This window comes from Schistocerca gregaria, chromosome 2 (assembly GCF_023897955.1).
Source record: "Schistocerca gregaria isolate iqSchGreg1 chromosome 2, iqSchGreg1.2, whole genome shotgun sequence".
In the NCBI taxonomy this organism is placed as follows: domain Eukaryota; kingdom Metazoa; phylum Arthropoda; class Insecta; order Orthoptera; family Acrididae; genus Schistocerca; species Schistocerca gregaria.
The window spans coordinates 393,213,984-393,236,149 of record NC_064921.1 but is presented as its reverse complement, the minus strand read 5'-3'; the positions used below and the strand labels follow the sequence as shown (position 1 = coordinate 393,236,149).

At 38.3% G+C, this 22,166-nt stretch overlaps 1 protein-coding gene across 1 annotated transcript in view; it reads right to left on the bottom strand.

The window, feature by feature from the left end:
* The window catches only part of LOC126321962 (m7GpppX diphosphatase), a 47,704-nt gene extending 30,179 nt beyond the window's left edge, over nt 1–17,525 (bottom strand). The window contains exons 1-4 of the mRNA XM_049994243.1: nt 16,912–17,525; nt 16,547–16,692; nt 6,734–6,958; nt 6,530–6,647 (exon numbers count right to left, since the gene is read on the bottom strand). Of these exons, the coding sequence (XP_049850200.1) occupies nt 6,530–6,647; nt 6,734–6,958; nt 16,547–16,692; nt 16,912–17,260 (838 nt within the window). The 5' untranslated portion in view covers nt 17,261–17,525. The remainder of the gene's footprint in view (nt 1–6,529; nt 6,648–6,733; nt 6,959–16,546; nt 16,693–16,911) is intronic.
* Between the last annotated feature and the right edge of the window lie 4,641 nt (nt 17,526–22,166).

Here is a 22,166-nt window from a genome sequence, read left to right as displayed (position 1 = left end):
CTCAAATTCTTACCAGCTATACTCAAAGCCTTTGCCACAGATCGTGACCTTTAATTCAGAGCCCCTTTTGTCATGTTTATCATGTAGTGTTAAGAACCGCTGTTTGTTTCAGCACAGAAATCAAATTTTCAGTATGCAACACCAATGCCCTCCCCCACCCCCTTCCCCTTAGATAATTTGATGCAGAATCTTGGCACACGAATAGTAGTTGCAGTACGAAAAGAATTTTTATGCTTGGTAAGGTAAACTAATTATCTTTTACAACAGACTGTTTCAGCTCAAGTGCCTGACAGCAGGCAGCCACACAGAGAGAGCTTGGCAAAATGCTGACATGAGCCATCATGGTTGGGGAGGAGGGGGGGGGGGGGGTCCTAACTGTGATGCTTTGGTCCCTTGTGCCCAGTAGAACAATTACTCAAGGGAACGAAGAAAAGAAAGATGAACAAGAACAGGAGAAAGGAAGAACCGAAGAACGCCAGGCGGGCAAACATTACAATAGACAAAACAGGACAAGAAAACGAGAGACGCAAAAAACAGGGAGAGGACATTAAAAACAAGAAAGCAGACTACCATGGCTGGCTGACCATAAGAATAAAAAAAGGAGAAGCCAGCCACTCTGCAACACATTAAAACTTCCATCCTAAAAGCCCTCCTGTGGAGGATACAGAGGGACAAAGGACATGCGCTAAAACTCTGATCAAATGATAAAACCCACCCTCATGAATAAAACATACATCTAAAGCTGCTGCAAGTTGTCATGCAAAAGCTCATGTGCCTGTTCTGTGACAGTTGAGTGCACGCGATCAGGGCTGACCACATGGTTAGTGCATGCGCAGAATGCATGTAATAGGGTCACCTGGGGGCCTATTCAGTGTCTTACCGCCATTTTGCTGACCAGTTCAGCACATGAGCGGATCGGATGTTCTTGTTTTCGAAACAGAGCCCCGATATTATTCAGTAAGCATTTTGAAAGTGACGAACGGTCCTACTGAACCGAAACACTGTTGTCAGTTCTCCTCGCACCTACCAATGAAAAGCAATCTGCCTCACATACGTAATGCAGCTTCACAAACTCAAAGTGGCTAGCAGCCAACACAGGCATGCCATTATTCACAGTACCGAAAAGTGTGGTTAGAGTATGTGATACTGTTCACATTTTGCTGACCACGAGCTTCCACCAATGCATGATAATGATAGAATATTGACTGTGTTCTGGAAACTGTCATAAATGTCACATGTCATTTTATTCTTATTCACATCAACGTCTTTTGTTTTGGATTTTATGCTTTGGAATATGAGTTTGGAATGGAGTGTAGGACTACACTGTACAAATACATCTATAGAAACACCCGAAAAATTTATCATTTATTCTGGTTTTCCGTCATTAGTTGCTTCAAAATTCATGGAGGTACATTCCATCTATGCAACTAATTGAAGGCTGGCCGTTTATTGCCATACGTGTTTCGCTTCCCTTATTTGTGATGGTTCACAAATAAAAGAAGCGAAATGCCTATGGGAATAAAATGCCTTCAATTAGTTGCATAGACAGAACACATCTCCACCAACCCTAAAAATTGTTTAAGAGAGTGTCAAAGAATAAGACGTTGCATAGAATGTGGTTGTAGCTCGCTCCTACAGATCCAAATGGTGAAGTAGCCTACTTCTGTATACAATACATCAACAATTTGTTTCAAAAAATCAAAATTTTAAAAATCACCTTTTCAAGAGCATGTGGCGAGTGCAGCTACAGAAGTTCATTTTAGTTTAAAATAAACATCTGATGAATCAAAATGTTTCATATATGATTGCATAGTATGAAAACATTGTGGTGGGAACCTTTCATCTCTGTCTACTGTTGTTTAGTTTGTCACAAGTATTTATCTGTGATTGAACACTTGAGTATAAAGACGATTGCTGGTTGTTTCATTTGCAATACTTTAAGTTGTGCTCTTAGATTCTTGTCTGACCACACTCTCAGAAACTGCTACATATTTCGGAAAGAAAAGGTGAATTATTTGGGAGAAGAAATAGTATAAATGTCATTGCAATTGTTTTACATACAGTAATTTCATCTTTCATTTCATAAACATATGTAAGGTACAAAACCGAAGATACTCGTTACTGAAAATGTGCACTCTTACGTGTAAATTACAACAAATATTTCAGAAAAATGCTTAACTTTGATGTTTAATGAAGTCTCAGAATTTGTTGCAAACACGAAGAGGGAAACCTTTTTTTTCCTTCCATCCAACACTATACAAACCTATGGCCTTTGCCACGGCAGTTCGTCGCCTTAACAACTTCGCTACTACAACTTGCATGCTGTTGGTGCTTATTTCATGTAATTCCATTCAAAAGAGAATTCAAGGAGACGGAGGCTGACTTTTTTGCTGAATGATGCAAATGTAAGCCATAAATGCATGAAGTTTTGGAAGGTTTCCTCTTATCAGACTTCATTAACTTCCTTTGCATTGTAGCTTAAAAGTTTTAAGCACATTTCAATAATTATTAAGTTAACCATATGCGGAAAAGAGTTCGCGAAGCCACTAGTAATTCCATCTAACACTCATGTAATATTCGTAAGCAGAGCCGATATCTTGATATTTTATGATCTATAACTCTTAATTGCATAAAAATAACAGGTATTTTGAGAGAATATTGAATGAAACTTTTTTTTAAAAAACACGTGTATTTTAGATTGTAGTAAGGAATGTTCAGTTTTTTTTGTGTCTTTGCTATAAACTGCTCACTTCAAAACTATCTGAGCTTGAAATGTATTTGTCCAATGTTAGTAAAATTTTAATATTAGTAGTGGAAATCTCAAGTTGGAGAATTTTTCATTCACCCCCAAAGAAGTTCTTATGATTTTTCTAAAGTAACATTTTCCCATCCCAGGATAAACACATAATAGGAGGTGTGGGTTTGTTCTGAGGTCTCTTTTTGTGGTTTTAAGAAGTGACTATACAGTGTAATGTTGATTTCATAAAGAGCGATATTTAATACTGGTTCTGTTCTAGCTGAACCTCATGATTAACAATGTGCACGGCTGTGAAAACAAATGTGCCGTTGCCGCAAATCTCTGAGCTGTTGGAAAAAATTTCCTTGCAACTAGAAACATAACACCTGATTCCACCACTGCAACCAGTGTTATTTATTCCCATGGTCCAGCATACACAGAACCAGTCTGAAATACCACTCTTTATAAAATCCGTATCACAGTCACAGTGGTTGTAGCTTCTTTCAACCACAAAAGAGACCTACAACACGAACCCCACACTTTCTGTTGTGTGTTTATCCTGGGATGAGAAAAAGTTACTATAGAAAAATCGTATTACCTTTCTTGGGGGGCAACTGAAGAACTCTGTACTTTGTGATTATATGTACAATTACAATTTCATTACTTCTGACGAATACATTTAAAGTTATATAGTTTGAAGCGAGCAGTCCACAGCTGAGACACCAAAAACCGGACCCACCTTACTACAATCGAAAATAAAAAAAACTTTAGAACCAAACGGCTTCATACAGCTCAACAGAGAAAAACATTAGTTCAACTGATTTTCCGACAGGTTGATCGGTTCACTCTTAATTAAAGCTTTAACTCTAGTCTCCATAATAAAACATCCGATAGCAGGTGCTGTCCTTTTCACCTTTCTCCAGGCTTTGAATAGACTTACCCAGCCAATTACAGGGAAACTTATAGTTTTAAACAGATTGCAAATCTCAGAAATATCAGTGCAATCTGGCATTCTTCAAATTAATGAATCACTGCCAAATGTGAAAGAAAAAATAAGTGACATAAAAACCCCATGCCCCACTGAGGAGGTAGGGGGGGGGGGGGGGGTGAACCCCCACACCTTTGGATTGGTAGTCCAGCATTTACTTACAAAACCACCACAAACACTAATTATTTTAAATGTAGCTGTTGTCCACAGTCAGTGACTTGCCATCCTTGCAAAATGATGGAACATGTTAACAAATTTGTGAAAATGGTTTTCACCTATGTGCACGAACGCACGCTCACACCCTCACCACAATGCTTCAACATTCACGAGAAACATTACGCAATTTCAACATTGTTTGTGATGAAATGTTGTGGCAAGACAGAAACATGTTATACACATGGCCGACTGGTACAAGTCCACTTAGTGTGTCCGCAACAATGTGTCTACACCGAGGTCTTCCGAGTGCACGCTGTGTGCAATTCTCACACATTATCAAAATTGTAACAATGCAACTGCATATGGAAGATGTTAAATGTGGTCACATTGTTGATGTCTTAAGTGATGGGCCACAATTAACAACATGTAAGCTAGGACTTTAATACTGCCAGGAGCACAACTTTGTTGCTATGGAGAATTTATCAATTGAGATGAAGCTTCAGCAGTACTATCGGCAAGGTTGATTATATGGTACAACATGATGTGATTCACGGACATGCCACCCACAAGTTTCTATCACTAGAAATCTTTTGGGTGTGTGGGTCACTCAACTCCTATCAGACTGTGAATTTTCAGTGTTAAGAGATGACTCTGTATACTTTATGATTTGTCAGACATTTCCTGTCAAAGGCACCACATGTGTCAACAGATAGGGTACCACCACACTAAGAGTGATCCAAAAAGAGTGATGTAAAGTTCTCACAGATGAGTGTCATTTTGCCCTGGTGGGAAACAGACTCAGCAAAGATTACAGTACCGTCCATTTGCTTTGATCCATGACATAACTGTTGCACTGTGTAACATCATTGTGGTTTGGTGTATTTCAAATGGATTGTATTTGCAGGCAGTGTGTTGGCATATGCAGTGGTGCTCTCTATTGCAGGCTGTTTCTGTTTCTAAATTGTTTGTTGGTGATGTTAGTGAGTCCCTGAACTCTGTGAATCCTACTTGAGAAAATAATATTGGAAGAGTCTGTGATGGCTTGTTGTTGAGTTATTTTGATGTTGGGAGTTAAAGGCAGTTCTTAGATATGGAATCAATAGTGTGTTGTGTTGTTTATGTATGGAGATCTGAGCCATGTTTTTTTGTTATGAATACGAAAAATGAAGCTCACAAGTACGTTCCTAATGTCACAATGAGAAATGATGTTGACTGCAATTAAATTCCTAGTTTTTCTGGATTATTGTTGAGTATGTGAAATGTTATGCTTGTGGAAAGGGTATAAGATTGTCTAGAGCACCTGCATCGCTGTCTAAGAACCAGTATATATGGCACTGGTGGTAACACAAAGTATGGTGTTCAATCCAGAGGTGTTCATGATTTGAGAAGTCGAGGCTGTAATATCAAGGACAAACCAGTGTTCTTGTCTGGGATGGTATTTACTTAAGAGCAAATATGCTATAGCACATTTTTTGTAATGGGGCGATAATGGTAGCGGCAGTAGAGATGACAATCTGCAGCAGCACGTGATACCTTTTCTATGGTGCATATTTATCAGGGTTTCATCTGATAGGGAATAAAGACAACACAGGGTTGGCCTTGTCAACAAGTACCAGGTACGTAAGAGCAAGCATTGAGAGAGACCCAACTAAATGCATGACTTGCTCTGCTAACCACCAGACTGAATTTGTCTAGCAATGGAAGGTGCTACCACAAGCCATGTTGGATGGCCTGATCCACGTTATGTGGAGCTGTTTCCATGCGTTGTGTGAGAGTACATGTTTAAGTTCTTAGGTGGCCTACACATGTAAATAAATATTCACGCTGTCCCCAAGCGGCAAAGACACCATAGGAAGGTGTGATTAGATGAGTAAGCCGAAAGAAAATTGAAAGCTATACTACCAATTTTTTTATCTCAATTGTTTTTTCACTAATTTTGGCGTGTAGCATTTTGAATTGGTGAGATAAAGACATATGTACTTGCACTCTCCCAATATTGTTAATTAAGTTATAATGTGCAGAAGTCGCGCGTTTTCATTCTCCAACCAAGTTACGTTCTAATCTCCACATCCCGATGTGGTGAGGACTTGCTTTTTTAAATGGACCTTGTCAGAGACTGAGTCAGCATGAAGAGAGAATAGCCACTGCAGCCATGCCCTGCCGGCATTGTTGTACATCGTTGGGGAGGCAAGAAAAATACCAAGCTGCACACCAAAACTAAAAGGAATTAACAGTGAATTAATGTTACAGAACTGCCACAATGTTTCTTAAAAACACACACACACACACACACACACACACACACACACACACACGTTTCTGGGCACAAAATTTCTTGTGTGGCTAAATGATAATCACTTCATCTCTGAACGATTCACGTTATTTCCTCTTCCCAACCACTATAAGCACTACATCCCATACTATCAAGATGCCAACAATGGAGGGATACCACATACAGTTAAGTCCCACCCACGAGACACTCCTGTAATTGGTGTGCCTGTTTCATATGTTTTGACACTGCCAGATGCCTTTTTGTACACATAGCAACCTGCTTCATGCTTTATGGGTCACTAAAATCCCTTAACATATGGACTGAGAGTGCAAAGACAAAGTAAGTGCAAAATATCCATCAGCATACATTCACATACCTGGGGCATCATATTGCAAATTTGTAAAATGCACGTGAAGATGATAAAATGATGGTTGATAGTGAAGATAAATACGTAGTTGCGTCTCAGGAATTTTATATTTATCCTTTATGACATTCTGAAACAGATTGATGGGAAAGCTGCTTTTAAAAGTTACTGTTGAGAGTAAATTACATTGTTATGTACTGTTCTTCAGAAACTTACCGTTCCCTTTTCCTTTATATTTTTCAGAAGTAGTAAATGTTCACTTGTCAAATCACGTAATGATAGAATGCCAGATTTTCTAACAATAGCCACTAGGTACAAGTCTTCAATTTGCTTGGTATCCCATTTTAAATCAGGAAGCAAAATGAATCCTGTTTCAGGATCAGGATCTTCAAATACTATACGATCAGTCTCAGATTTGTGATCTAAAATATTAAAAACCCACTAGAAAATGAAAAAAAAAAAAAAAACAAAGAACATTAACTATGATCATACAATGATTAAAAGTCAGTAGTTTCATATCAAAAATATTTTCTAGAAATATGAATTTGTAAGCAGATACAAAAATACATCAAAAATTATTCCTAGTGAACAGCAGTCACTCAAATTTTTGAAGTATACAACAAGTTATGAAACAATAACAGGACAAACACTTTAACAACAATTTAAGAAAATGATAAGATTGCTACTTACTGTACAAATGAGACACTGAGTTGCAGACAGGCATAACTAAAACATCGTTACACAACAGTGTGCTCTCTCTCTCTCTCTCTCTCTCTCTCTCTCTTTCTTTCACTCACTCACTCACTCAAACCTCTCATGCTCTGACCAGAATTACAGTATGAGCTGCTAAGCTGCCAGAGATGTGTGAAGGGTACTTGCTTGCTTGAGTGTTTCCCTTTCTGATGAAGACCTTGGCCGAAAGCTGTTGTGTCTTTGCATTGGCCCATCTGCTACTCAATGTATCACCTTCTCACTGAGCAGTAAGCTATCATTCCCTTATATTGTTAGTGTTCCAACCTGGAATTTTGATTGCTTAAACATTTTAACAAACATTCTTTAACTCTAAGTGGTACGTGGGGTGTTCAGAACACCCCAGTCAGACTTATCGATGGATTATTACATAATGGACAGGAGTATAACGTCATGTTCTTTGGTATCTTTCTAGGACATAATATGAAAGCTTTGAGAAACAACAGAATCTACAATGGAAGCACAAGTTCCATGAAAACACGCAACAATGTGCCTTGGAGTGTTGTCGACACCCTGCGCAGCTATGTTGCAGTGCTGTGAGACAGCGCACAGTCGTGTTCCGTAGCAGCTGCTTGTATTTTGTTGCTCTGTGCAATTAAAACAGCTACGGATCACTACGAAATAGAATGAGAAAGAGTGCAGAAGCTTCTGGATCAGGTTTTAGACGAAATATTTGGAGGAGGAGAAGAGGAGGAAAAACAGTTGTGAAGTTCTCTCTCATCACAGTGACACGAAAACGGAGGATGAAGACAACCTGGAACTGGAAATGCAAGTAAGTGTAGCAGATAATGAAAGCAAGCACACTTTATTTTTTTTATTGGAATGGATAAGGTTACAAAGTGGATGAAAAGTTGTCCTACTAGAAGTGTAGACCCCATTATTCATCTCCATGGAGTAAAAGCTATTGCAAAATCTGCGAAAACTGCTGTGGACTGTTTTTCGATATTTATAAATGACAATAATTACAATGGTTACATCGTGCACAAATATTTACATACAACACATTACATCAAATTTCACAAGAGACTGCGATGCCAAACCAACAAAAGAGGAAGAAATCAAATCTCTTCTGGATCTGTTGATATTGGCTGGGCATTAAAGGGTAGGACACCAAAGTCTGGAAGACTTATGGGGGACAAATGGTTTTGAAACCACAATATTTCATGCAACAATGAGTTTACGGCGATTTTGTTTCTTGTTGCGTTGTTTGAGATTCAATGATATTCGAGACAGACCACAACATAGAGAACTTGATCACCTAGTTGCAGTCAGAGAAGTGTGAATTATTCATGTCAAACTATGTCAGTAATTGTACTAATTCGCAATAATACAAAACGAGCCGACCTACTTTGAAATTTTTCAATATCATCCGTCAGTCCCACCTGATACAGATCCCACACCACACAGCAATACTCCAGAATAGGGCGGACAAGTGTAGTGTAAGCAGTCTCTTTAGAAGATCTGTTGCACCTTCTAAGTGTTGTGACAATGAATCGCTGTCTTTGGTTTGCTCTACCCACAACATTATCTATGTTATTGTTCCAACTTAGGGATTACAATAACAAATAACCTAAGTATTTAGCTGAATTTACAGCCTAACAGAGGGCCTACAACACTTCCTTGGGGAACACCGGATATTACCACCTCTGTTTTACTTAATGACTTTCCGCCTATTACTACGGACTGTGACCTTTGTGACAGGAAATCACAAATCCAACTGAGGCGATATTCCATAGGCACTCAGTTTGGTTAGAAGACACGTGTGTGGAATTGTGTTGAAATCCTTCTGAAAATCTAAAAATATGGAGTCAACTTGCCATCCCCCGGCGATAGCACTCATTACTTCATGAGAATAAAGAGCTAGTTGTGTTCCGCAGGAAAGATATTTTCTGAATCCTTGCTGACTATGTGTCAGTAAATCGTTTTCTTCGAGGTACTTCATAATGTTCGAATACAGTATATGTTCCAAAACCCCACTGCAAATCGAAGTTACTGATATGGGCCTGTACTTCAGTGGATTTCCCTTTTTGGGTATTGGTGTGACATGAGCAGTTTTCCAGTCTTTAGGTATGGAACTTACTTTGAGCGAGCAGTTGTATATAATTGCTAAATATGGAGCTATTTCATCTGCATACTCTGAAAGGAACCTGACCGGTATACCATCTGGACCGTAAGCCTCGCCTTTATTAAGTGATTTAAGCTGCTTTGGTACACCGAGGAGATCTACGTCTATGTTTCTCACCTTCAAAGTTGTTCTTGATTGGAATTCGGGAATATTTACTTCGTCGTCTTTGGTGAAAGAGTTTCAGAAAAGCATGGTAATAACTCTGCTTTGGGGGCACTGCCATCAGTGACTTCACCATTGTTGACGTGCAGTGAAGGTATTGATTGCATCTTGCCACTGGTGTGCTTTATATATGACCACAATCTCTCTGTGGTTTTCTGCCAGATTCTGAGACAGAGTTTCAGTGTGCAAATTATTAAAAACATCTCACAATGAAGCACGTGTTATATTACAAACATCTGCAAAACTTTGCCAATCTTCAGTATTTTGCGAAATTTTCACCTTATGTGACACAAGAACATGGTATACTTTGGGGATGGAAATCTATGTTGGGAAACAGCCAGAGGGTCCCTTTGCACTGTCAAACTCTCCTAAGGAGATAGTAAATAGACTTGTATGACCTATTGAAGGTACAGGACGCAATGTGGCACTAGACAAATGGTACTGTTCCATACCACTGGCTCAAGAGCTCCTTACCAGGTGTACCGTTTGGCAAGATCACAAAGATGTGGTGTATGATGAGCTAAAACCTGGTGAAACTGAATATGAATCTTTACAGACAACAAATGACCAATGTGAACTATGCATTGATCGAAAAAAGACCAGAAGGCATGCCTAAGTAATTTTTTTTTTTACACGACAATGCACCTGCACACAAAGCGAAACAGGCTGGGACCTGCTACCCCACCCGCCTTATTCACCAGACTTGGCCCCTTCTGACTACCATTTGTTTTCATCAACTGGAACACGCATTGGCTGAGGAACACTTCAGTTCCTAAGAAGAAGTCAAAATTGGGTATCTGGTTGGTTTGCTTCAAAAGACAAACATTTCTATTGAAGTGGTGTCCACAAATTGCCAGAAAGGTGGTCAAAATGTATAGAAAGCCAATGGTCAGTACTTTGAATAAAATGTTTTTACTTTTCAATTGAAAATTAGTGTTTCATTTTCACAAAAAATGCTCATTTCACACTGGTACACCTGGTAAACAGAAACTTATAGTAGTAGGAACTCTTAGAAAGAATAAGAGGGAGGTCCCCCCAGACTTTGTTTGCATGAGAGGTCGTGAACTTAGAAATCAGACTTTTTGGATTCAGAAAGTATATCACCATAGTTTCATATGTGTCAAAGACAGGAAAAAACATTATTCTCTTTTCATCTTTGCATCACGACGGTGCCATTGACACTAAAACAGTAGAGGGAAAGAAACCAGAAATTATATCAATGTACAACAAGACCAAAACAGGTGTGGACACAATAGATGAAATGTGCGCTACTTATTTTTTTTAAAAAAAACTAGATGCTGGCCACTTGCCATATTTTTCTGAATGATTGACATTGCTTGCATTAATGCTTTCATCATATACACAAATAATAACAATGAGAGGATTTCCCGAAGAATGTTTTTACATGATGTCGGAAAGTCATTAGTAAATCCCATAGTATGCGAGAGCAGCCACTCACTCCCTGCCTAAACAAGTTAGACAGAATGCCACTAAAATGGCGGAAACTGAAGACAGCAACCTTCTGAACAATAAATACTTAAACCCAGGTGTCCTATGAGTAAAGATATAAAAGTTAAATCGCACTGCGCTCGATGATTTAAAGTTATGTGTGTGTAAAACACATGAGAAATGTGTGTGAAAAGTGTTACCATAACGCATCCCTTGCAGCCAATGATAATGACAGATTTCATAAAGAGTTTGTATGAGTTGACTAAACAAATGTTTAATTATATTTATAGTGTCTTATACCTGTAATACAGCATTAAGAATAACGGAAATAAATAATTAAACAAAATATTGTAAGAAAATGGGCATTATTGCATATGTTTCAAATAACCGAATCTAATACTATAGTAGTATTAAATAAAACGATAATGCACTGGGAGATAACATTCTAAATAGCCATTTGTGAAGTAAATATTTTCATATAAGTGATATTCTGCACAACAATGTCATTATAGCCACTTTTATTATGTGTTAGCAACACCCTGCGCGACTATTAACATTACAAAAAGGGTTAACATCATTTACTTCACACATGCCTCCACCAAATCTTAAATATTACAACAGTAGCTTAATATGTTTTATTACAAACATGTTCCTCACAATATTACATAACCCATGTTTGTAGCTACAATTACCTGGAAATTGCTTTTATTACTTTGCAGAATTCATAAATTGAGTGAATACCTTCGTACTACTATTTGAGAAATTAATTGTATGCTGTTATTACAATGCATTGAACTCTTATATAAGATTATAGAATACATCATAGCAAAGTTATAGTGGAAATTTCAGAAATATCATTAAGATTGGCAAATAATTAACAAACCTAGCTTTGCAAGTGTCACAAGCAACTACCATATTACAAATTTATACATCCTCTGGGTTATGCAAGACTGCGAACATGATTTAACTACAGTTGCATTCCAGTTATTGAATGAGAAGCAATATCAGCAGCAGCAAGGGCAACTAGGAAATGAAAGTTTAGGTTTAGCAACCTATTGGTGAAGAAGTCATTAGGAGGGAAGAAAGATTAGGGCTTAACATACAGTTTACAATGAGTCATTAGAGATGGAGCACAATCAAAGGGTTGTTTCAAGGATGGTGAAAGAAATCCACTGTGCCATTTCAAAGGAACCATCCCGTCATTTGCCTGGAGCGATCTTGGGAAATCATGGAAAACCTAAATCTGGATGGCCAGAGATAGATCTGAAGCACTGTCCTCTGAAATGCAAGTCCAGTATGCTAATCACTGCTCCACGTGTGTAAACACAGTTGGAACATCATCTGTCATCACTGACATGTCTTAACTTTGTTGTTTTGTTTGACACCACTGTGGCACAGTGGGATTGAAATGGAACATGTTTGCAGAGGGCATGTTGGTTAAGAAGGGCTGTGTTCTAGTGTGGAATGCTTACATTCCTGAATAGTTTCTAAGTAATATTAATGCAGAATTGGACATAGCGCTGCATGTTACTTGGTGCTCCGATTTGTCACTAAATTATTTCAATCTCATTAGTTATTGTTTACTAATTTGTTTCAGTTTCAAAACTTATGTTGTCATGTTTTTAATAGTTTGAAAGTATTTTGTTTTTTTATGTTTTTTTTGGTACTAGGCATGGCTCTTACTCATCATTGCTGCTATGTGTTATGGCATGGCATCTATAGTTAAATTTCCATATCATATGGCCTCAAAACAGAATGTGTGAAGTGTCAGTAGTGTGTAGAATTTATGAAACTGAGCAAAGCCTGAGCCTCAAACTAGAGACAAGAGTACTCAGAAGTGTTTTCGGTAGGTTTCAGTAATGGTTACTGTGGTATACTGGTGTGCAGGTCAGCTGATGTTTGGTGCCAACTACATTTCTTATGTACTTCTAGTCTTTATTGTAAGAAGTGTAGTGTGTTTCTTTATGTTTGTAATTTTTATTTTGAGATGTGGGAATACCAAAATTCATGCTAGAATAGATTTTTATGATTTTCTGGTTTGTGTTGTCAGCTGAAGTTCATATTTTGAGGTTTATAGTGATGGGTATTGCTTTTTTTTTTTTAAGAAAGATTTTGAAAACAGTTAATTTTGCTACGAGGGTCGGTCAAAAAGTAATGCCTTCCATTTTTTTTCTACTTAAAAAAAATTAAGTTAAGTGAAAAATTTGAATTTGGCGCCATTCCTCAAACCTTCTTCTGCAATCCACTGCAGTAGTAACTTTCTGTGTCAACAGGTGGCAGCACAGCAGAAGTTTGTAAGATGGCTGACATCGATGTTCGTTTTAGACAGCGTTGTGTGATTGAATTCTTGAATGCAGAAGGTGAAACGCCCATACGCATTCATGAAAGACTGAAGAAGGTGTATGGTGTTGTGACAGTGGATGTCAGCACTGTTAGACGATGGGTTCGTCGTTGTAAGGAAGCTGAAGGGCAAACACCATTGACTGACGAAAAGCGGAGCGGCAGGCCGGTGAGTGCAGTGACTCCACACAACATTCAGCAAGTTGATGACATCATTCGTGGTGACCGTCGGGTGACTGCAGATGAAGTGTGTCCCATTATTTCTCTTAGTAAAGGCAGTGTGATCACGATTATTAAACAATTGGGGTACTCAAAAGTTTGTGCACGGTGGTTTCCAAGAATGTTAACCAATCAGAATAAAGAGGCAAGGAAAACAATAGCCTCCCAACACTTGCAGCGCTTCCGTTTGGAGGGAGATGAGTTTCTGAAAAAAATTGTGACCGGGGACGAAACATGGGTGCATTTTTTTGAACCCGAATCAAAGAGGCAGTCAATGGAGTGGCGTCACACAAGCTCGCCGAGGAAGAAAAAATTCAAAACTGTGCGATCGGCAGGGAAAGTTATGGCAACAGTTTTCTGGGATACAGAGGGTGTGATTCTGGTTGATTTTTTGGAGCAGGGATGCACAATAAATTCTGTTCAATACGTCACAACCCTCAAAAAACTTAAAGCACGTCTTCAGCGAGTTCGCCCAACAAAATCAATGGCAGATGTTCTTCTTTTGCATGACAATGCAAGACCACACACCAGTCGTCACACCTCTGACGAGATTGTCAAAATTGGATGGGAAGCTTTGCCTCATCCCCCATACAGCCCTGACCTGGCACCATCAGACTTCCATCTGTTCGGGCCACTAAAAGAAGCTCATCGTGGGATTCATTTTGAAGATGAGGAGGCCGTCAAAACATCCGTGCGTCAATGGCTTAGGAAGCAGAGCTGTGATTTTTACCGTGCTGGGATACATGCCCTTGTTCAAAGATGGACCAAAACTGTAGAGATGGGAGGAGATTACATTAAAAAATGACAAAATGATCCTCAATGTTGTGGTTTTCAACCTATGTAATTGCATTTAAATTTCCTGACAATTAAACGTAGAAAAAAAAAATAGGAGGCATTACTTTTTGACTGACCCTCATAGTTGTAGGTTACTGGTATCATTGGCTTCGTGCGAACTATGCAGATCAAGTGAAATTTGCTGTAATGAGTTTTTTGAGTTGTATGCTAATTTCTAGTATTGTTTTCTTCTTCTTGGGAGGGGGTATTTGTTGAGGATTTTGTGTGTATCATTTTTCGGTAAATACTTGTTTGGGAAGGCGACATGATTGTTATTGTCATACATTTAATTTGTTCTGTCCAAACCCCATACTTCCTTTGGTTTCAGTCTATTGCTGGAGTTAAATATTTCACGTGTTATTGATGTTTGCTCACAGGTGTAATAAGTGATGTTGCAATCATCCTACTATGTGTGTCTGCCATCTGTAAGTCATGGCAGAAATCTGATAGCCAATATCACAACTTGCAGTAATTCCCTAGTGTTCTCTAAATATGAATCCAGTCCCTTTACAATGTACCACCTTGCTCAATGAAGATACAATAATCACCTGTCAAAGAATGAGAAAACAGGAGTCAAAGAACAAATGGAGAAGGAAGGAAGATTAAATAAAGAGTTTAGTGGTTTGGTGACAACACAGTCATTGAAGATGGAGCACATGCCCAAATTAAGAAAGGAGAGGAAGGAAACTGGCCACGCTTGTTTCGAAGGAACCACTCCAGCATTTGCCTGCAGCATATACAAAAATCAAGGAAGGCCTAAATCTGTATGACCTAACTGGGATTGGAGCGACTGTTCTCCCAAATGTATGTACAATGTGTTAATCATTATGGCACCTTGCTCACAATCGTCAGATTCAGTGGTAAAATAGCACAGTAGATAGCTCGTCAAAAACAAAAAGGCAGTGGTAAAATAGCACAGTAGATAGCTCGTCAAAAAACAAAAAGGAAGTGTATTGCAAATGTGAAAGCAAGAAGAAAGTGTACTGAACTGTGACAAAAGAAGTGAAGTAGAAACAGAATGGTCGAAGCTCAAGGTGTGCAACTTAAGAACCATGGTCTCATGGTTGTGTGGTTAAGGCATTGGATTGCAAAGCAGAAGACCTGTGTTCAAACCTCTCACAGAAATGAAAACAACAAATGAGTGTGAACTATGTTACAACAAAGACATTCAAAAGTGAAAACTTTCAAAACAGATCCCAAGAGGCATAACACGCGGTACTTGGATAGAACAAATTGGAGGTATGTACGTTTCGCGGTCCCTTTATTATACGTTCCTGTTGCAAATGGACACTACACCACAATACATAAGTCACGGAATGAACGGGAGCTGTTTGTGGTTTCATGGACTACGCGAGGAGTAAATTAAAAAGTCAATTCTTTCAATGCCGTAATGATGCTAAGCGGTGATTAAGGCACCTGGTGGAGCAACAATGTATTAAAAGCAACAGTGTGTTCATATGAGGCAATACAAACACTAAAATCCATCAGTGTTATGTTACAACATTAATATGCAGTGTTTCTTTGAACATTAGTACTTATTTTTCAGAATAGCAAACAGAATAGCTGACATATCCACTTACACCCACTTTTCGAGAAAGTGTTAAACTATGAACAACAAACATTTTTATAGAAACAAAAATTAAGAATAAAAACAAATTGACAAATATTATTGTGTATATTCATTTCTGATATAAATCAGGCAAATTTAGCTCAGTTATTCAATGATTGTAACAAGAATTGTTAATTGTAAGAGAGATGAAGCAATAAATATTTCCACCACTGTAGTCTTCAGATTGAATGCAACAACATACACAACACAGAAGAAATAAATAGAGAGTAGGGTGGAAAAAGTTATTCAGTGTGGTTACCGAAACTATCCTGTGCACACTCCTAAGTATGGTGTTCACAAAGCTATTACAATCAGCAAAAAAGGCTTACATAATGACTTGAAATTTTAGAAAAATTTGTTAACAGCAATATGATGTCACAAAAGTTTACAGTGTATTCACACCGAGTCGATCACCAGCATCTGTTCCATTGAATACCAATTTGTGTGGACCCCAAACTTCAAACCCACCTACTTCTCTACTGGCGCTCACCGATGAAGAAAGCATCGGACACCGCCCAACAGGGAACCATCTACAACTTACCTGAATGCCGAACTGGTCCGATTTTATATGAGGCAGTGTTATCTCTTGGTAGTAACTCGGAGTTTCTTCAACAATATGCAATATCTGTCGCTCATATTTCTTAATATGTTTTTCTGTTGCGGGATGTATGATCGTCGCTTTTATACCTGGAACATTTTGGAAGTACCATTACACACACAACATTAATGTTTTGAAGAACTTTCACAGCATTATATTAACAAGCTGTATTACAAGCTCACAGTAAAGGCAGCAGATCACGATACAAACGAAAAATTTAATTCAACTCATTGTGGCTATATGAACAATCACAGTAAGCACGTCACTATTTGTTTTCTGAATGTAGTTCACTCAAATGCTTCACTTACCGTTGAACTGCACACTAGGTAAACACGTGTAACTGGCGTACACGTCATTTACGAACTCCTGTTTCAATGAACTATGAGATGATAATATTCCATTAATACTTTGTTCATTAAATGGCCGTTTCTCCAACAACACTACTGCGATACCCTCTTTTCCCGCGAATGTACCTTCAACACACACACTCTTTCTCTGACTGTTTTCGTTTATAACCCTAGAGAGTTTAAAATCCCCAAATGAAATGCATTCATCACAAACACCTTCCGAGCGATCATCTATTTCATCTAGCTTCCGTACTTTCGTAGGCGGAATGTCTGTCTTGTCTTTTAATTCAGGTTTCCTCGTACAAGACATTTTAAACCACTCCGCCGAAGCTTCTTCCTATTATTATCTTTATTTCGAGAATAATGCAGTTCCCTACTGTTGGCGCCACTCAGATATACATACATCTTTAACTGGCACGTAAAAACCACGCAGTTATAAAAACAAACACTTTGATTCCCAGAGTGCGCAACACATGCAGTCTTCCTACACAACATCCATTCGGACTTTTGCCCTTTTCCAGTTTTGAGCTTATAAAGCAACCACCAGTATCCGGTACAGAATTTCACGTAAAGGCGCTTTCACAAACGCAAAAAAGACGCATTTTCCAATGGCACACCAGCTGAATATTTTCGGTGGCGTCACTGCAGTGGTGGACTTTCTGGCACGACACTAAACAAAAAGTAAAATTCAGTTGTACTGGGTGACCAGAAGTCCCATATTTTACGGAATCGTCCCTTATTTAGCTTACGAGTCATGACTAAATCATATAGCACACATATTTTCTCGTTTTCCGTTCCCTGTAACGGGAATTTTGAAATACCGTGTTTTTAAGTAACGTGTAGCAAAACCAAATGAGCTCATACCCAAACAGCCATGTTGGCAAGGTGCCAAATTGTTCCGCTACATTAAAAAAATACAACTGACATTTATGTACTATAAGGTGGTTGTTTGTGTTATTGCCCTGGATGATAATTAGATGAAATATTTGTCAGGATTTGTAAGCTGTGGGTCCTTGAGGTACGGCAATACGGGAGTACGAGAAGTAAGTTTAAATAGTTTTATTAACAAAGGCTGATTATACAACACGCAAGCTATGCGTAACCATCATCACTGTGTCTGACATCCAAATTACGGTCGTAGCGAAAGCCTTCATCGTGAGCTAAGGAAAGTTAATACGGCGCGCCGCGGACGTAGGCTAGTGGCTTACTCCTGAATCGCTCTGCGGTCGGAGACACACGTGTACTGGCCAAGCAAATTGTCAGCACTCCAGACAGGTCGGCTGGCGAACGTTCGTTACGTACCATACAGCTGCGTGCAACCCGTACAACCTTACATCACGCTCCTCAAAGAAAAAGAGCAAACATAGGAGCCTCAAAACGACCTCCTGGGCGTTATGAAACTATTTCGCCATTTGTGGCATCAGACGGCATTGCAACAAGTATTTCATTTGCAGACACAGTAACATTAGGTACAGAGAAGAGTGCCTTCAAGATGACAATTTCATACATGACAAATGCAGTTGACAAACTAATAAAAACGATAAACACACAATACTGACAGTCAAGTGTTCGTTAACATTGCTGGATGAATCGAAGACCTTAATTCTATCTGATGCTTCAGTGAAGTTTAACTCATTATTGGAAGAAATCAAATTTTCGTGGATGTTCTTAATTAAATCATTGTCTTCAGAAAAACTATAAAACAAAGTTCACATGATAAATCACAATGTGTGGCATTTAAGATTAATCCACTACTATTCAATTTGAGTGTAAAGGGTAGCTCAGGTGTATCATAGTTATTACATGTAAATGTGGCATCAAGGGTGGAGTTAAATGAGAAAATTATACCTGGAGAACATCGTGAGAAATGGACGATAAAGATGTGTTAAAATTCTAGAGCAATGATCTATTTGGTGATGATTCATAAACAATTCTTTCTCACAGCACTATACTCCACTATCTAAGTATATTGCCAATTCAGGGCAAATTAACTTATGACTACGTTTACACACATGCAAATCATTTTCATTTGGGGACACAAAATATCTTCGATCCTTACTGATCAGTAGATAATCATTCAGTACATATTTTACATGAATACCTGCCTGTCTCAATTTCATAGGGTAATTATGAATCTAGAATTGGAAGGAAAATCAGCATTGGCCGTATTTTGCTGGGTTTTTTTTCAGCAAAATCGATTTTCGGTCACTTAGTGACCATCCTCAGTGCCGTAATATACAATTAAAATTAAAATTGATAGGCACTGATATCAAGCTATAACCACATGCTTAAAGATATCACATAAATGTGATCGCTCTACCCATTTTAATTGTATATTACAGCACTGAGGATGGTCACTAAGTGACCGAAAAACGATTTTGCTGACAATAAAAGAACAAATTACGGCCAATGCTGATTTTCCTTCCAATTCTATCCACTATTTGGTCGTGGTGCACACAACACGCCATGGAGTCGCCAATCAAGTATGAATCTTATGCATTTCAAAATTATGCTTTGATCTAGCAATGGGTATAGAAACAATAACAGTTAATTCATTTTCAATCATTAAAGAGTGTGTGGTGGTTAACTTGTAGTAAGCATATAAATTGTTAGAGTTAACATCTTAAATCATAGTATATGTTGCATTTAGCTTCTGCTCAATTGATAGTAGGATTTGTAAAAATTGATCTGGATGTAGTAGTACACTGCTCAGACAATCATTTGAACTACTTTCTAAGGGTGGTCTTAAGTTACGGGCATCAATTCTAGCATTTGATAAACTGTCAGTAATCCTTAATAAAAGAGTGTTTAAATCTAAGTGTGCACTCACAGCATTTAATCCTTGGAATAGTTCTTGGTTTATTTGCCTTAGTTTCATTGCGAATTGCGTGGAAATGTGAGATAAATTGCTTTACAATCTGTTAAATGAAAAGTGTGTGGTAAATAATGGTTCTTCACATATTCTTTAATGTGATAATTTCATTAGAGAGGTTAGTTAAATCTGTACTGAACTGTTGTTCAAGAGCTAATATTTTGTCTTTAACTTCCAGTAGATCTCGACTAGTTAAAGTACAAAATACAGTACAAAGGGTACTCCCTCCAAAATCAAACCAGGCACGTTCATGCCTAATTAAAGTTTTGTATGGCAAAAGCTTTAAAAAACAGTAAATCTCTTGTTCATAATTAGCAAATGTAGACGCTACCTGCATTTTGGCTGTGATCCAGTTATTATACCAAAATGTACCCATTTCCAAAATTGTATCGTTACCCTTAACGGAACGAATTAGAACAATTTGCTTGTTTACAGAACTGAACTGTTGCTGGTTTGACTCAGATTGTACTTGAGTACAAGTTTTGCGTTATGATACTTGTTGAAACTACCGTATCTGATCGTGGTTCAAACAAAACACCTGTACTCTGTGGTACTATTACTACAGCATTAGTAGAATACGCTATCATAGCAAACATTAGAATAAAAATGAACATGGTTAATTAGTTCTAAATACTAGAGTTAACAATGAACATAAAATAAATGAGTTTCTTGCGGTAATGTGTGGAATGAAAGGTTTAGTTTCACTGTGTACTGGTGCAATAGATTCAACACTAATTTTTCACAACACATTCACATAAGCACATGGCTGAAATAAGCACACGCATTGCACTCTCACACACTACACACGTTTACACAGATGGTAGGGGTGTCTGGAACAGGATCGCTCGGAACGTGGCGATGCATTGGCCTCGAAGTCTGGACTGCGACCTCGCGATTCTCGCTTCCTGGGTTTGAGGACAGCATTTCTGCCTCTCGGTCAGTCCTCGTTGTCTTACGATACTACAGGAAATCTATCCAGAAATGGTTTTACACTATTGACATGGACGGCAATCGAACGAAAGAGCAGTTAGAGCTTAAGAGTGACTGGCGACAACACTTCCAAGATTGGATATGGTTCTTTCCAAAACTTCTTAAACATTTTGATTTGACTCTTCTTTAACACCACGTTGCTCAGGTACTCAAAATCTCCAACTCGATACTGTGACACTGCTGCTTGGCGGTGGTGTTGTCTTGCCTGATGGAGAAAAGATTGATGATTTTGCTGTTTCACTTCCCTCCATGTTTCCTTTAGTTTGCTTGCTAGGTCCCTTATCTGTTCATTGTTGATTCCGTCAGTTGAACATGCAAAGTCCAAGGCTGAATGCATTCTTCTTCTGTAGACGATCTCATATGAACTTAGGTCAGTTGAGCTATGCATTTTGGCATTTTGATAACTTACCAAGTATGGTAACGAGACATCCCAGTTGTCGTGTTTGCTGCTCACATAACGGCTAACCATTTTAATAATTGTCCTGTGGACTCGCTCGATTCTTCCCATTTCCTTCAGGTTGTGCTGGTGTAGTCCTTAATTGAGTTATTTTCATGAGCTTTTAAGTCTGTTTAAGTAATTCACTCATAAAATTCGTTCCTTGATCACTAATTATACTCAATGGTGCTCCAAACTTAAGAATCCACTCTTTTACAAAAGCTTTGGTTATAGTCTCAGCACTCTCATCAAGTATTGGTATCATGAGAAAGTATCTAGACAAATGATCTAACATTGTCAATATGTATTTGATTCCATCTTTAGTCTTAATTTTCGATGTATAAATTTCTATCCCCCCTTATGGCTCCTGGTGCACTGAAATCGCAAACTTCCACGTCAAATCCATACCTTCCATACGCCCGTACATAGTCGTTTTATTTGCACTTGTTGGAGCAAATACCACAGTAACTTTACACTCCAACACAAACTTTATAAACCCAAAGATCACAGAATATCTATCATAAATACCCTATTAAGTATAATATCTTGCCAATAACTGACTGCTGGTGGCACCAAACAATAATGTGCAGAAATCCATGATGGATGGACATGCCTCTTTTGTTTTTCTTGTGAATGATACCTGTGTCTCATTTAGGAAGAGATACATAATTGTCTTATAAGTGGCCAGATGTTAAAAACGTGATCATAACAACCATGTTATTTTCAACCTGCGCCTTGGTTCTACATGCACATATGAGTATTGCTAACGATATCCATGTTAAAAGCTATACGTCCTTTATGAATCAAGGTATGGTATTGCTTCCGGATTAAGTGGTCTTCCACACAAATACCGTGACATTGAATAAAGATGAAGATTGCAGGTTGTATATCAATAGAACAAAAGTGTGCATACATGTG